This window comes from Anthonomus grandis, chromosome 5 (assembly GCF_022605725.1).
Source record: "Anthonomus grandis grandis chromosome 5, icAntGran1.3, whole genome shotgun sequence".
NCBI lineage: Eukaryota > Metazoa > Arthropoda > Insecta > Coleoptera > Curculionidae > Anthonomus > Anthonomus grandis.
This window is the reverse complement of record NC_065550.1, coordinates 31,860,373-31,877,943: the sequence shown is the minus strand read 5'-3', so window position 1 is coordinate 31,877,943 and position 17,571 is coordinate 31,860,373. Positions and strand designations below refer to the sequence as shown.

The 17,571-nt window shown below is 29.4% G+C and overlaps 1 protein-coding gene across 3 annotated transcripts in view; it reads right to left on the bottom strand.

Moving 5' to 3' along the window:
* Positions 1–17,571, bottom strand: part of LOC126735959 (guanine nucleotide exchange factor for Rab-3A-like) — a 46,389-nt gene that overhangs the window by 17,040 nt on the left and 11,778 nt on the right. For all 3 annotated transcript variants that reach the window (XM_050440082.1, XM_050440084.1, XM_050440083.1), the window contains exons 2-4: positions 6,266–6,498; positions 6,038–6,212; positions 5,416–5,535 (exon numbers count right to left, since the gene is read on the bottom strand). In XM_050440082.1, the coding sequence (XP_050296039.1) occupies positions 5,416–5,535; positions 6,038–6,212; positions 6,266–6,489 (519 nt within the window). In that variant the 5' untranslated portion in view covers positions 6,490–6,498. The remainder of the gene's footprint in view (positions 1–5,415; positions 5,536–6,037; positions 6,213–6,265; positions 6,499–17,571) is intronic.

Below are 17,571 nucleotides of genomic sequence, written 5' to 3'. Positions count from 1 at the left end.
ATTTTTTGCACTTTCTGGACTTTATAGGTATATACAGTGGATATCGCATGCTATGTGGGAAGTGAAACTAATAATTATTACACAATTTTAAATATCAATTTGGTCAGATACACATAGAAAATCATAGAGTTTTTAATCTTTTACTCGGCTAAGTTTCTAAAGAGGCAAATTCTTGATTTAATGTCTTCTCTACCATTAAATTACAAATTGGAAAAACTGCTCTGAAAAGAAGCGATGTACTAACTGTAAAAAATATAAACAACATAAAAGCTTAATTCAATATTCCCTTGTAAGATCGACTAAACTGTACAAATAATTTCATGAGCATGAAATTGTATGTTGGGGAATGTATTGTCTTTTAGATGTCTCGATGCTTTTTATCAACTTCTAATTTTCAAACAAAAAGGGTCAATTCATTTATGATTTTTTTAAGCACGTCAAAGATGCTGTAGGCATAAAACAGGTTAACATTAACACCTTTATAAAGAATATTGCCACTCAAGTTTATTATAACGGATGTCGGCTATGGGTTTAATTTCTCTTTATTGTTTAGCGTTTTTCCCATTGGTTAGGTGTGAATTAAAACAATAAAAAATAGTCTACTAATTTATTTACACTTCATTACGATCACTCACGACTGCGACTAAAGATATTTATTTTTACTGTATTTATTTTAAAATTCGCGCCAATATTCCGAAATTTACTTCACTGATTTGACAACTGACTACTATCGGCGATGCAGCGTCTTATATACTCGGTAGGACGCCGTTCCGGAAGATTCCCGCTTAACCTTTGAGATGTCGTGCGGTGTATCACTTGTGTGATTCCGGAATGATGGAGAATCAACTGGTTTCTCGATGTTTACAATAACGTTACAATTGATTTTGTTCATGGCATATTGACAGGGCTTGACGACAACATTTTAGAAAAGTGTTTTATAACATTTGCAGGCATTATTAACAGAGGAAGAATTGTAAAAACAGCTTCATTTATTACTCAACATGTTACAAAAGACAAAAGATTCTATAGGACAAATGTTTTTCAATTATTTGAAAAATGTCTGTTATGAAGAGACGTAGAAATACTAATATATATAACATGCACAAGATGATCAAAAGTACATGTAAATGAATATTGAGATTCAAGAATTTAAGCTGTTATTTAGCTACAAGTTTTTTTCTCAAAAGAAGAGCAACCTAAAGAAGTTAATATATTGGTAAGAAAGCATCTTTAAATTTATTGAAATTAACTTACATGTCTGATGAGTATGAGTTTATGCTTAAAAGCTGAAACGTGCTAAATTCCTTAAGAACAAATTCCATAATGCCTGAATCTAGAAACAACAAATAAAAAACTAGACTGACATTTACATCACCTAAAGAGAAACGACAAACAAACAAGACCAGAAAACCACATTTAAAAGAATATTGAAAAAAAAACTTTATCACATTCTCTTTGTCATACTCATCAATACTCAATCTGAATTTTTATAGTCAGTGTACAAAAAATTAATTTGACAAGTTCAATACCTAGTTTATTTATTTATTTTTTTTTTAGGTTTACTAAATAGAGAACACACATTTAATTTTTTTATTTCTCCTTAAAAACTGGTAGGTATTATTAACGAAACACATGTCGTGTGAACGTATTAAATATAAAATAAATATTTCTAATTTTATGTAGATATTTATATAATTTTTATTAATACATGTAAACTACATGTCCAAATTGCTGTTTTATAAAATAAAAAAAAAATAAGTAAATTTGGCAAACGTTTTTTTAAACATGATTTATTCTTAATATTTTAATAAATAATATAAAAATTGATCAATGGAGGACTAAACCTCTACAAATGTTAAGTCAATCAAACTCAACAAAAAAATAATTTCAAACTTCCCGCCAATATCTTGTCAAGCTTTAAGTGACAACGTCAGATGTCACCTGTCGCTCAATGTTGCCTACAATCAAAATGGCGGATCAGTGTTGCCAAACTGACTAAAAAAACTGATATTTTCCAAACAAATAAAATAATTTATTTCAAAGAACATGAAACGCGTATTCTTTTAATCGTGGCCTAACCATTATAACAATAGCATGGGATTTTCGCGAAACTCTATGACGTCGTGGGCAGGTGTAAGTCACGAAGGTTCACAATGGGATTTTTCATTATGCGGACCTTGAGAATCATATAAACGTCGTTAAAAAATTCTTTTGTTAATTATTAATGATTTGTGAGCACAATAATCGTTGAAATGTTTAGCATAATTTACGTATATTTGTGTGAATAAAAATTGAATGGTGGTACTAAATAATTGTTCGTGTTTAACAGAAATCGCTTTTTCACCAGAGGTTCTAAATTAAATTTAAATATTATGTCCGCTAAGTAAATCGTTTAAGTAAATTGCGTGTTAAGGTCATCTTTCTCTAATTTATTTATAGAAGGAACAAGGTGTACTAATTAGATTAGGTATGTGGGTCTATTGATTAATAAATGTGAGCCCTTGACATCAAATTATGATAAAAATTAGGAAGTTAATTTATAAGAAAATTTGGAGTATATGTAAAAATAATTATCCTTAATCAATATTGATTTTTTGGAAAAAATATATTTTCTAGCATTCCAACTAAAGAATTAGCTGGTTTATTTTACTTTACTAAAAAAATGGATTAACCGGAAAGCATTTTTTTCCAACGGTTTTGAATGGACTAAATGGTAAATTTCAATGGGATTTCACTTGCATTAAAAATGATTTAAAATTTGAAATAAGGGAAAATAAAGCAGAAGGAATCCAGGTTAGTGGATGTTAAGAAAATCATATGCCTGGAATAGACAAAACCCTAATTTTATGCAAGTTTAATTATTTTTTTGAAAATTACGTTTTTTTCTTAAGCATCTCCAAAAAATTGGAAAAACCTTTGCCTGGAATGAAAAAATCATTTTTTCAAAAAAAGCCATTTTAAAAAATATTTTCTTCCTCCTTCCCTCTTTCTGGGGATTTTTCTTTCTTTTCAGACAGTGAATTAAATATTTAATTTAAATATTTTGATCCGTCAACTGCCTGGATGAAAAAAACTTATTTTTCCAGGCATTCTTTGACATATTTTGTCTTGTTTGTTTAAAAATAAAGATCCAAAAAAAAGGGTTGTAAATCCATCTGCCTGGAAGTAATTTTTTTTTCAGGCAGTTCGTTAAATATTTAATTCTCTGTTGTACCTCAACTGCCTGGACAAAAAAACTATACTCTATTTCAGAAGTGTATAGAGCAATAAACTGGGGAATTCCGTTCTGTTTGGCTACATTTCGTGGTAGTTCATAGGCGCAGATACTTATAATATTTATGAATTTAATTTTCACGGATTAAATGCCTTTATTTTGAAAGAGATTAAATACTAAATAAATACTTTTAATCCTTTTGTATAGGTACCTATCTTTTAACGCTTTGTAACATTCAAAAATGGGGTCAGGTAATATATACAGACTATAAATACTTTTAAATCATATTTTAAACGTTAGTAGTCACTGCTACGCTGTAGTGTAATCACAATATTATTATCCCAATATTTAAAAAATTGAGGTATTCAGTCCAACGAAGAGATGTACTAAAAATTCTCCACTATCGCTGAGTGAAAAAGTTATTATTTTAAATGTACATGATTGCATAAAACACGATTACCCTAGTTTTACTGTGCAAGAAATTGTTGAAAAATGTTCTCGAATGAGTGGAATTGGAAAGTCCACCATTTTCAAATTGTTGCGGGAAAGAAAAGTAGCAGGTCAAGTGGAATCTCCCAAGCAAAAGCCAGGACGACCTACAAAAGTCCTTGATGAAAATGCTAAATGTATAATTGGAAGAAAAGTTCACTCTTTTTATTTTAAAAAGGAAATACCCACCCTAGACAAAATTTTAATTTCTTCCGGCTAATTCGGTGGTGGTTATGGATAACGCAAGCTATCATTCACGGCGAATAGAGAAGACGCCAACTTCAAGTTGGAGAAAGCAAGAAATTATCGATTGGCTGACTGCAAAAGGTATTGCGTTTGAAGCAAATTTGATAAAAAAAGAACTGCTGGCAATAGCAAACTTACACAAAACTCGTTTCATGAAATACGCCGTGGAAGATATAGCCGAAAAATATAATATAACTGTACTGCGCTTACCGCCATATCATTGCGAACTAAATCCTATAGAACTGATATGTGCGCAGGTAAAAGGATTTGTAGCAAGACAAAACACGACTTTTAAAATGAAAGATGTTAAGCTACTGTTTGATCAAGCCATTACGGAAGCGACACCAGAGAATTGGCGAAAAGCAGTCCAGCATGTAATTAAGCAAGAGGACAAAATGTGGGATCTTGACAACCTCATCGATCAGACAGTCGATCCTTTAATTATAATGTCAAGAGGTGATGACAGTTCGTCAGATGACGAAGAAGACTACAATCTATTATAATTTAAAATTGTTATACACTGTTCAAAAAGTGCCAGATCCAAAAGTGACATTTTCAACTGTTTTACTCTACATATTATGTTCAATAAATTTGTGAAAAAAATATATTATTCCATTTAAACAAAAGTAACTTTCTAAAATAAAATAGCATTTAAGTACATTAATTATAAGGTAAAAAACAAGTCCCAGTTGCACGCCTTTGGCGAACCGTTTTCAATGTTTATCAGTGGGTAACAATGGGCAAAACTCATAAATTGACCCAAAACCGGGTGGCACTACCTGCAATCAACGAAAAGAAAGAATTTTACATTGAAACTAATACCCAACTAAGGTAGTGGCATAAAATATTGGTGGATCACCAGGTACCACTTTTGCATACCTAATGAGGTTTTATTGCTCTACACACTTCTGAAATAGAGTATAGTATTTTTATTTTTTCTGCAAAAAAAAACATCAATACTGCAATTTTCACTGCAATCAGTTAAATATTTTTTTCCAAAATATCCATTAAACACAAAAAATTTAATATCACAGCCTAAATGCATCCCAAAAAGAGTAAAAACTACACTTTTCCCTTCCAATTCTTCCTCTCCTTGGCTTCACATGCATAACAACCCATTCTTCTCAAGGAGATAAAGTAATTCAAACGAAAACGTTCATGACCTACGTGCCACGGCTCGGTATCGGGCGGTACCAGGTGAAACCCATACACTTGTACCATACGAATACCCCTTCCAACCTTTAGATACCATTTCAGGTTTTTGTCTGTTTGTGTAAGCGATTCGTTCACTTTAATATAGATTAGAACGTCAAATAAAGGATGGGTAGGCAGTACATCCTTAGGACATTATTATATAATGCGTTCCATAGGTATTCAAACCATGTGCGTGATTACAAGACATGAATTTCTTAAGAAAACTCATTCGTGCCTTCATTGTTTAAATATTTTTATGAATAATTTATTACCTGAAACAGGCTTGCGGTGAGATCTTCCAGTTCGGCTTCTACGTCCTGCCTGATCCTGTTAACTCTCGCCAGTTCTTCGTCTTTGACTTTTAATTGTCGGTGCACTTGTTTTAGTTCATCCTAGAAATAATTTAGACAGTCAATAATTATTTAAGCTAAACTCGTTATTAAAATTATTGATTGTACTAAAGTGGTACGCCACTGAACAGTGCTTAAAGCCGTCGCTATGGCAACGGCTGACTTTGAGCCAATAAGGGCGCAAAGTCAGCCGTTGCCAGGAAGGTGGAGCTGCCATGGGCGTAACCAAAAAAAAATGACCTACCTGGAATATTTTTTTTTGGTCAGTATTAGATTGAATATTGAAAATGCTAGTATTTAATTTAATGAAGTATTTTTTATCTTTATTTTTAAACAAACAAAAGAAAATATTTCAAAAAATACCTGGAACAATACTTTTGTATCAGAATTTTCTACTTTTCCAGACATTTACTATTTATTTCTTTGTCAATTTTCATTTATTAAGGAAATTACAACCGTTATTCAGATTTAAGAATGAATACCTACTCTTTCTTCCAACCTCTTCTTCACCATAACCTTAAAAAATTTATATAGAGTCACTAACCTGCAAACCAAGGACAATATGATCCTTACAAGACACCACGGATCCAGACCAATCAATTTGATCACTCCCACTGGCAGCGCTCTTATTATCACTATCATCTTTTATATCGAAAGCCGAGATCACCTCCAAATCGCATTTCTCCAAATCCAGATCACTATACATCGAACTATCCGAACTAAAAATCACCCTATAACCCTCATTTAGGTACATTTAATTCAACAATCATACCTGTTCCTATCAGACATTAACGCCTTTTCGGTAATCGTGTTCACAGCCGAGTAAGCGTAACCAGCTCTATCACTATACCCGTGTCTTCCCATTTGGTTCCTTAGAGTGACGTCACCGTTTTCCAGATCCACGTTGTCTTCTTCGTCTGACGAATAGGATTCATCCCCTGTAGTGCCGGTGGAACCAACTCGTTTGTGTTTCTGGATTTTATGGTTTAAAGCCATGATAGTTGTCTGAAAAATGAGAGATGTTAATTAAGTCCGGCTCGTAGGACCAAAACTTACAAGTCAAAACTGATTTGCTCCATTTGATAAATAAGTTTGAAAGCATGAAAAGTATTACCTAAATAGTGAGGTTTAGTACCTAAAAAGTGAGATTTCCAGATTGATTTTTTGTTCCTAAATAGGGATTATTTGTATAATGAATGATCGGCTCGTAGGACCAAAATTTATACTATGTGAGTAAAAGAAATGTAGAATATAAATAAAGGAAAAATATTAAAAAATTGACAATTTTTCCGGTTCCAAAAATGAACAAAGGAACCATTAAATATAGAAAAATAATTTCTTGTCTGTTCAAATGATAGGAAAATTGAGTTTTAAAACTAAATGAGCATGATGTAACATTGGTTCTTCAAATTATCAAAACTATTTTTTTTTTAAATTTGTAGTTTTGCCGATTCGAAGGACCAACATTTTGAGTCTATTCAAAAGTGGTTTTTTCCTTAAAAGTGGATTTGCATCTGGAAAGTTGAAAGAAAAATTAGTGATGTAACCAATTTTTCTTCATAGGGTGGAAAATCTCGATGTTTTTTAATATTTTTAACCTTAAAAGGTAGAACATGTCAAATTTTAAAAAAATTCTTAACATCTTTTAAATTTTAAAGAAACTTCCGATTAGTAACGTTTTTAGAAATTGCAAAAAAAATTATTATGAAAATGGGAAAAAATTTCTGAAAATTTGATGTAAATCTTGAAAATGGCAATAAACTTTATAGTCAGCTTCAACTGGTTCAAAGAAAATAAAAGATGCTTCAATTACATATACTACTAAAAAAATGGCTTCAATTGCCTGAAAGAAATAAAAAATTAGCTTTAACAGATTTAAAAAGAAATAAATGATTTTTCAACTACCTGTACAATGTAAAAAATGGCTTTAATTTCCTGGAAGAAATAAAAAATTAGCTTTAATTGATTCAAAAAGAAATAAATGATACATCAACTATATGTACTATTTAAAAAAATGGCTTTAGTTGCCTGAAAGAAATGACAAAATTGGCTTCAACTGCCTGGAAGAACTGAAAAATTCGCTTCAACTAATTCAAAATGAAATAAAAGATACTTCAATTACATATACTACTGAAAAAATGGCTTCAATTGCCTGGAAGAAATAAAAAATTTGCTTTAACTAATTTAAAAAAAATGATTCTTCAACGAAACCTGTACAATTTTTTAAAAAATGGCTTCAATTGCCTGGAAGAAATAAAAAATTAGCTTTAATTCATTCAAAAAGAAATAAATGATACTTCAACTACATGTTTAATTTAAAAAAATGCCTTTAATTGCCTAGAAGAAATGAAAAATTAGAAAATGGAAATTTTTTTTATTTTGGATATTGAAAAAATTTCTAAAAATTTGATGGATGAGACTTTAGAAAACCTTGAAAATTGTTTATTTTTTTTATTTATTTATTTCTTAAAACCGTACGATATATGTACATGGGGTGCGTTGTAGTACAATAAAACCTAATTCTAAAATATTATAATTACAATTAAAGTTAAAAATTATAGAGAAATTAATCGACAAATCAAACATTAGGTAATAAGTCATTGCCAAAGTTCGCTAAACAACAGATACAATGAACTAGAAAGTAGGATAACATACAATAAAATACAATTAAACCAATGTAAGACTAAATTACAATTAAAAAAAAAAATTGCAATGAATTTTATAGTTTTCCGTGTTAAAATAGAATAATTTCTATTTGAAATTTTGGAAAATTAAGACGGTAAAATTTTAAAAATCAATAAAAACATTAAAATTTGAAAATTTGAAAAATCTTGAAATCGGCCCAATACCCTAAAAGTATCTGGACAACTGAGAAAATGGCTTTAACGCATTTAAAAGAAATAAATTTCCTTGCACCTTTAACTGCCTGAAAGAAATAAAAAATTTGCTTCAACTGGTTTAAAAATCTTTAAAAAAATATGTTCAACTGAAAAAAAAGGCTTCAACTGCCTGGAAGTAGGTAATAAAAAATCGGCTTCAACTTATTTAAAAAAAAATGTTACGCTAGTTTTATGTACATACAACTGAAAAATGGCTTCAACTTATTAAAAAAAAGACTTTGCATGTGAAAAATTGCTTCAACTGCCTGGACGAAATAAATAATTAGCTTTAACTGGTTCAAAAATAAATAACAGAGGCTTCAACTGCATGAATAGTCTAGAAGCAATGAAAAATTAGCTTTAACTTAAATTTTGCTGAAATCCTTTAAAATGTCGATTATTTTGGTTTTTACTAACTGCGAGAAAAAAATATTATTTCGGATATAAAAAAAAAAATTTTATGAAACTAGAAAATCTTGAAAATTGCAATGTTTTATAGTTTTCCCTGTTGAAATAGGATAATTATTAACCGAAATTTTGAAAAATTGACTGAAGCCTAAAAACTGTAAAATTCTCATAAAAACATTTAAAAAATTAATGAAAACATTAGAATTTGGAAAACATCAAAAAATTGAAAAATGTTGATACCTGACCAAAAGCCTAAAAGTAGTTGGACAAGTGAGAAAATGGCTTTCAGTACCTTGAAGAAATAAAACATTCGCTTCAACTTTAAAGTGAAATACTTCAATTGCAATTGCCTGGAGAAAATTATCTTCAACTGCATAAAAAAAATACTTTAATTTACTGTAGGTACAAGTAAAAAACATAGTTTCAACTACATAAAATAAGATGTTAAGTTTCATTCAACTGTCTTTAAAATATAGAAAGTTAATTTCAACTGACCTGAATTGAAAAATTATTTTAGGTACAAGGGCAAAGTATGAAATGAAATCAAGTAAATAGAATAATAAACAAGAGCCTTTAATTGCCTAGAAAAATTGTGAAGGAAAAATAAATTAAATTAAATATCATCCTCATTTCTGGCTCAACTGTATCTTTTACTATATGCGAGCCACCCTGTACATTTGAATTTTTGCTCATAAACGAGTGACAAACATTTTAAGATTACAATTTATTTATGCCACATCCTACTTAAATACCGCAAATGTACGAAAAACAGTTCACCCGAGATAAACTATGACTTAACGAGATAAAAATGTTAATTAACTTAAGTAGGTTTCCCCTAATTATGTTTATTTGTTCCGACGAAAAGCATAAAAGAGAAAACATTCTAAATTTTGCAGAATTATTTTTTGAAAAATGCTCATTTGACTGTCGTTATTATAAATGAATTAACGTGCCTTTCTCTATGCAGGATGCATGTTTATGCATGGGTAATAGTGAGTTATTAAAAATAAAATAACTTGATAAAAGTATAAAACTGAAAAATAAATCAAGTTTTAAGTTTTTTTTATAAAATGTTCTCAAAGCTATCGACTATGATAATCTTGTTTTAGCGGTATTTTTAGATTTTAAGAGAGCCTTCGAAACGATAGATAGACAAATTTTAATTACCAAACTACAGCAATTAGGACTTAGGGATAATGCTTTGAGTTGGTTTAAGTCGTATGTGTCCAACAGAGTCCAACGTGTAATGTTTAAAAATAGTATATCTCAGTGTGTTTCTTTGAATTATGGTGTGCCTCAAGGAACTGTCTTAAGACCATTGTTATTTCTACTGTACATTAATGATATGGTAAAAGTTTTTGAAAAGTGTAGGGTGGTATTATTTGCAAATAATACAATGGTGTATATTATAGGCAAAAACTTACAGCAAATGCAAATCGACCTAAATAATGAATAGTTTATTTGTCTGGCTTTGCACCAACAAATTGTGTTTAAATACAGCTAAATCGAAGTTTTGCATATTTGACAAAAAGTCACGACTTAATCAAATAGACATGTGAGCATTACTGTAAATGGGGATAGCATTCTTTATGAGAGTAAAATTAAGTATTTGGGTACTATTCTAGATGCCAATTTAAACTTTTGTGCACATGCAGACTACGTCATGCGAAAATTCTCCAAAAAAGTTGGATTTATCACCAGAGTGGGAAGAAACCTCTCCATGAGCACAAAGATGCTTTTGTTTAATAGCATTGCACTTCCGCATTTGCAGTATTGCTCCACGTTGTTGTTTAATCTGCCACAATTTAAAATACACCAGTTGGAAGTAATACAGAATAGAGCTATGAGACTGATTTTAAAATGTGATAGATATACACCAATTAAATGTATGTTAAGTGTCCTAAATATGATGTCTGTGACTGAACGTATAAAGTTTAATGTCCATTTGTTTATATTTAAATTGAAACATCGTTTGTTACCCAGCTATATCTGTGATAAGTTAAAATCGTTTGAGGATGTACACACATACAATACTAGACATCGTCAATATTTCGCCATAGTGGATAGGTGGAACACTGTTTAGTTACTTAATACGATTTTATTTAGAGGCTCAATAGAATTTAATAAATTGCCTGTGATAATGTAAACCAGTTTAGGAGGCTATTGAAAAAACATCTTTTAAATAGGGATAGCTAATAGTATTTCTATTTTTTATTTTTGTGTTGTACATTATATTCTTTTTATGATTTTAGTTATAAGTTTTATTATACCATGTTTGTTGTCTTAGGTTAGGTTTTATTTATACCAATAATTGTTGTGTACGTTTTCTTTTATTACGCTGATAACCACTCTATTATACCTAATGTAGCTCTGTATGTAATGAACTTTTATTGGTCTATTATTATTATTGTAGTTTATTTTCTTTGTAGACTTTAGTACTGCCTTATATTATAATTATAAATATTGTAATGTATGTAGCTATTATGCTAAATAAACTTCTTTATTTATTATTATTAAAATGGCAGTTTTACGAATAATGAAAAAAACAAATTTTCTCAAAAACCATGTAAAATTTTAAAATTTTAATTTTTGCAAATAATGCCCTCTATAAGCAAAAAATTGAAGGTATTCTAGACATTTTTTGCAAAAACAAGTAAGAAGGAACTTATGATTACTTAGATTTTTGTGGTTTTTAATAAAAAACGTCCAATAGCAGAAGTCTCTAGTTTCCATAGCGAATCTAGAAAAAAATATTATTTTAATAAAAAGTGAAGTGAGCCCATAAAATTAAATTTAAATTTTTTGCATAAAATGCAACAACCTAAGAACAATTTAATTTATATAAAGGTTTTATAAATGATAAGAGGTGTATTAAAAAAAAAAGAATCTTGATTTAGTTTTCCATACAGTGGGTGAAAATATTGAAAAAACCTCTGTGCAAATAGAGTTAATTTTCTCAAAAATTACGAGAAATTTCACGATTTTTATTCTTGTAGTCGAGCCATTTTTTAAGCATGAAACGAAAAGTATACTAGGCATTTTTTGAAAAAACGAATATGAATGAAGTTATGATTATTTTCTGGATTTTTTAGCCAAAAGTGGCTAAGAATTAAAAAAAAATTTTTACAGATAGTATTAATCTGTAAAAAATATGCTTTATATAAAAGTTGGTACAAATGAAATCTATTTAAAAAAAAATGTTGGTTTAATTTCTCATCGAGTGAGGATAAATCTTCAAAAAAATCTGAACAAAAGCAGGCAATTTACTCAAAAACCCTAAAAAATTTTAAAATTGAAATGTCTATAGTCGATGCCTTTTTCAAGGACAAAATGAAAAGTATTTTATAAATTTTTTGCAAAAATCAACAAGAACAAAGTTATAGACATTTTTGTGGTTTTCGGCTAAAAATTTTAATGTTTTTTAAAGGATGAACTAATCTAAAAAAAACGTGTTTTATGTGTATTAAGGATGAAGAGGTAATAAGAAAAGACTAATAAAAGACAAAAATCATTATTTTATTAAAAAGTAAAATGAGCCAATAAAATCACTTTTTTTCACTAAAATTTAAGCAAAATACACAATTGAAAATTTGCACATACATTTTTTAACTAAATTAATTACCTCCCAGCATTTTTCTAAAAAAATAAAAGATTTTGAAAAAAAAGTGAAAAATTGACCAATGAATTAAAATAATACACATTTGGAAATTTAGACATAAATTCATCAGTACATTGATGGTTAATATCGAATTTAATAGGTTACCAAATAGTATTAAGGAATATGAGAGACTTTAAAAGGTTGCTAAGACGATATACACTGGTGGCCAAAAGTAGATTCACAACTACTTATTTTTCAAATTTGTTTGTATCACGGTTTAGGAAATGATAAATTAGGTGGGACAGTACCTGATTAAAAAACAACGGAGCCTATTTGTAATGTTTAATTATATTTAAACTATTTATTCGTAATACCCAATTTTATTTTTAAAAAATTAAATAACTAAACAATTTTCAAGTGGCTAAAATTAAATTGACAAATTTAAAGCTTACTAAAATAAAAATTACTTACTAAAGTATAGAAAATTTAAAGGGTTTTATTCAATAATGCGTTGCATAGCCTCTATTTCTTCTCACTTCCACCAACCTTTTGGTCATTGACCTAATTAAATTGTCAATATAGGACGTGTCAATGGATATCCATATATGTAATTCCAAATGTTCTCGATCGGATTTAGGTCCGGTGACTGTGACGGCCATTTGATAACATTAATTTTTTTTTGGGTCAACCATTGCTTAACGACCTTGAATGCGTGTTTCGGATCGTTATCATGTTGAAAGTAGTGGTTGAGTGGCATAACTTCATCAGCGTAAGGTACCATAACATCCTGCAGTATGTCTTTATACATGAAACGATTCATCATGCTTTCAATTAAGTGTAGTGGACCCATCCCATAGCCCGAAAAACACCCCCACACCATCACGGAACCACCTCCATGCTTGACTGTGGACACCGTATATTTGGGATCATACCTTTGGTTCACAGGACGCCTAACATATCTTTTGCCATCCGAATTAGACAAATTGAACTTTGATTCATCACTAAAAATAACCTTTTTCCATTCGGAGACTGTCCAGTGACTATGTTCTCGAGCAAAGTTTTTTAAACTTAGCAGTGGTTTCTTTGCAGGGCATCTTGTTTTTAAATCACTATATTGAAGTCTCCTTCTAATGGTACGACAACTAACTGAACCCACACCTTCTTCTTCCAAATGCAGTTTGATTTCTTTTGAAGTTGCGAATGGGTCAAGTTTTGCTTTTTTCAAAAATTAATTTGTCAACACGACTAGTGGTCTTCTTTGGTCGGCCAGTTTTTTTTAGAGGAACATCACTTCCACGGAGATTAAAATTTTTTATTAGTTGACTTACTGTTGCCCTCAAAAGAGAAAATTTTCGAGCAATATCCGCCTGTTTAACCCCTTTCCGGTAATCGTCGATTATTCGCATCTTAATATCGATCGATAAAGTTATACCACGTGGCATTGTGAATATTTTTCAAGACTAATAGTAAGGAAAGTCAAATCAACAGAATCCAACGCATAAAACTCAGAGACTGAATAAATATGTTGTTTGTCAATCCAATTTTGGCCACCTAAACAAAATTATTGGAATTTGATAAAAAAAATATTGAGAAAAAGTGCAAGCAATAAAAATCTATGGAAAGTGCAAACTATGTTGTTCACATTCCTGAACACTAATAAGCTCAACCGGTTTTTCCTTTGCTTCAGACAAAATATATCCATAAAAATGGAATTTGTCAATCTACTTTTGGCCACCACTGTATCTAGCTTAAGTATTTATGTATTATTTTATTTTTTTATATTTATTCGTTTTATTAAGATATTGTAAGCATGTTTTTATATAATTGTATTTGTATGTAGCAATTTGCTAAATAAATAAACATTATTATTATAGCTACTATTAATCCTGGGAACTCCTTTCTTTTGAAGATCTTTTACCCTAAAGTACCCAAACGATACTGGCGTGGAGTACAGATTAAAGGTCTAGGAATTAAAGGTTTTTATACACAAACCCGAGGATTTTTGGCATATTTTAAAATTTGCGATATGTTGGTAAATGAGGGATGGTACGGAGGCCATAATGCTGATGGTCATGTTTATATTCATCGTCATTTGAAGAGTTCTAGCCAGCAGTTAAGGTCCTTAAAAATAATGGACTCAAGGTACTTGGAAAAACATCCTTTAAAAATTTGGTCTGTATGATAATTTAGTTTTCTTTAGGTTAGTACGTCGCCAATTGGTTCTATAAGAAATCATCCAAATGTAACAATATACAAAAATTGTTATAAATTATGAAAGCAATCTTAAAAAAAAAGAATTTTGGTTTAATTTTTGGATATAATGGGGGAAAATCTTCAAAAGAATCAATTTTCTTGAAAACCGTGGAAAATTTAAATTTTTGCAAAGTTCCCTACAAGCAAAAACTTTAAAATACACTAGACATTTTTTGCAAAAACGAACAAGAAGGAAGTTATGGAAATTTTTCTGACTTTTGGGCAAAAACTGGTTAAAAATTTGATTTTTTTTTTTGAAAGTTGATCAAAAGCAAAAATTGCTTTTAATATATTAAAGATAAAACAAACAACAAGTTACAAACTGAGCACATAAAATCATATTTAACTTATTTGCATAAAATATCGCAATCTGCGAAAAATTTTAGTTTATACGATTGATTAAAGCTATTTTCAAAAAAAAATGTTAGCGTAATTTGAAAATACCTCTAAGCAAAAAACAGGCGATTTTCAATCGATGCCTTTTTTACGCATGAAATAAAAATTATTCGAGTTATTTTTTGCAAAAAAGCGAACAGGAAGGAAGTTATGGGATCTTTTGTGGCCAAAAATGACAAAAATTTTAATTTTTATTAAAAGTTGGTTGAGTCTAAAAAAATTTGTCTGTGATGTATGACAGGTGAAGAGGCAATAAAGAAGTTTAATAGCAAAGGTCTCTATTTTCCATAGTAAAGACAGTAATAAAATTATAATTTTTTACCAAAACTCCACAATTTTTTTTTTTTAAATTACCTATCAATTTTTGCCCTAAAATTTATGATTTTTAAAAAAATTTAAGCTGAGCTATCTTAAAAAGAAAGAATTTTTAATATAAAGCAGTGGGAGAAAGACTCTTAAAAAACCTCTGACTAAAAACAGATAATTCTCTCAAAAGCAATGGAAAATTTTGAGTTTACAATCGATGCCTTTTTTACGCATGAAATAAAAATTATTCGAGTTCTTTTTTGCGAAAAAAACGAACAGAAAGGAAGTTATAGGAACTTTTGTGGCCAAAAATGACTAAAAATTTTAATTTTTATTAAAAGTTGGTTGAGTCTAAAAAAATTTGTCTGTGATGTATTACAGGTGAAGAGGCAATAAAGAAGTTTAATAGCAAAGGTCTCTATTTCCCATAGTAAAGACAGTAATAAAATTATAATTTTTTACCAAAACTCCACAATTTTTTTTTTAAAAATTACATATCAATTTTTGCCCTAAAATTTATGATTTTTAAAAAAATTTAAGCTGAGCTATCTTAAAAAGAAAGAATTTTTAATATAAAGCAGTGGGAGAAAGACTCTTAAAAAACCTCTGACTAAAAACAGATAATTTTCTCAAAAGCAATGGAAAATTTTGAGTTTACAATCGATGCCTTTTTTAAGCATAAAATGAAAAGTATTCTAGATATATTTGACAAAAACGTACTAAAGTTTAGGATTATAACAATATCATTCTTATTTTTCTTATTAAGTGTTAATATTAAATAATTCTCATATATATGTCTATATTACAAACATTAATTCAATGTTCTGTATTTTAATATTTCTTCAGTCTACAGTTGCACGATTATCTTTAAACATCTACGTTTTTATCTTGTTTACGGACCAAGGATGAAATATAATTACTGAATCAAACGAACTTACTTGTAATAAAGTTCGATTGTAATAATTATATGAAGTCCTCGTGAAGTAAATAAGTCCCTCCTACCCTGACTGTCATCACGTCCATTCTGACTTATGTACACTCTGTGTTTAAACACGCACAACTCACAAGGAAAAAATTAATTACAATTTTTTTTTGACAATATGTAGAAAATTCAGGTCGTCTTGTATTTTTTGCATTTTGATCTTTTTTCTTCAATTTTTGCCCTCTTATTAATTAATTATTTTTGTTAATTTATTATTATATTGAAACAACAACTCTTTCATACTGCATATTGGACTATTAATAAAAATGCCTTGTACATATTCAAACACAGAGTGTACACTCTTTAAAACATTCTTGATTTCTCTATTCTTCACACAATAATTTGGAAAGGATGGTAGATTGTGTAAGTGGTGTTGTCATCTGCAAAAAGTATCGGACCTAATCTTGGAGACAGACCAAATCATTTACAAAAATTAGAAAGAGTAAAGAATTCTAAAATACGCCCCAGTCAAATAATTCTGTGTTTACTTGAACCTTTGGTTAGCTTATCACAGGTATGTGAAATGTGAAAGAGAGAGTTAATAAAAGCTTCTTATGCAAGAAGTTATTGTCCACTGAAAGTTGATAAAGATTTTATTGACGCATACATTTCGACGAGTATTAAATTTTAAATATTATTGAAATCAGCTGTTAGGAATACGTTTTTGATACCAAGTGCTCGCTTAAAACATAAACTTGTGCTGCCTAAAATATTCGTCGCATTTTGACATTGTGCCATTGAATTCGGCACCCAGGAAATTTAAATATAAATCGATGTGGGACGTGCATTTTAAAATAAATAAGTCCCTGTTTTTTTTTTAATTTTGGTTAAGTGGAATTTATTTTAGGGTGTAAATGGGGAAATAATTCTACGATATAGCAAATAATTGAAATAGAAAATACCTTTCAGTAAAAAATTGAGAAACCATCTTATGTTCATAGAGTTCCAGAAAGCCTATGACACAATCCCTGTCAAGAAACTGTGGAAAAGTTAATCACTTATTTTTATAACTTACTTTTAATATAAGCATCTTCACGTTTTCCATTTTATTTGTTTATAATAATTTCCTTGATTTAGCATAAACCTTTTAACAAGTTTCCCATATAATCTGATAAAATAACATGATGATTAATATTTATACGCTCCTTATTCATTAATTATTTCTAATAAAGTAAATTTTTAACGTTATGAATGGAATTAGTTGTTCAGTACTTTCTGAAGCAACGATAATGTCCAATTAATGTTGAATGAAAGGT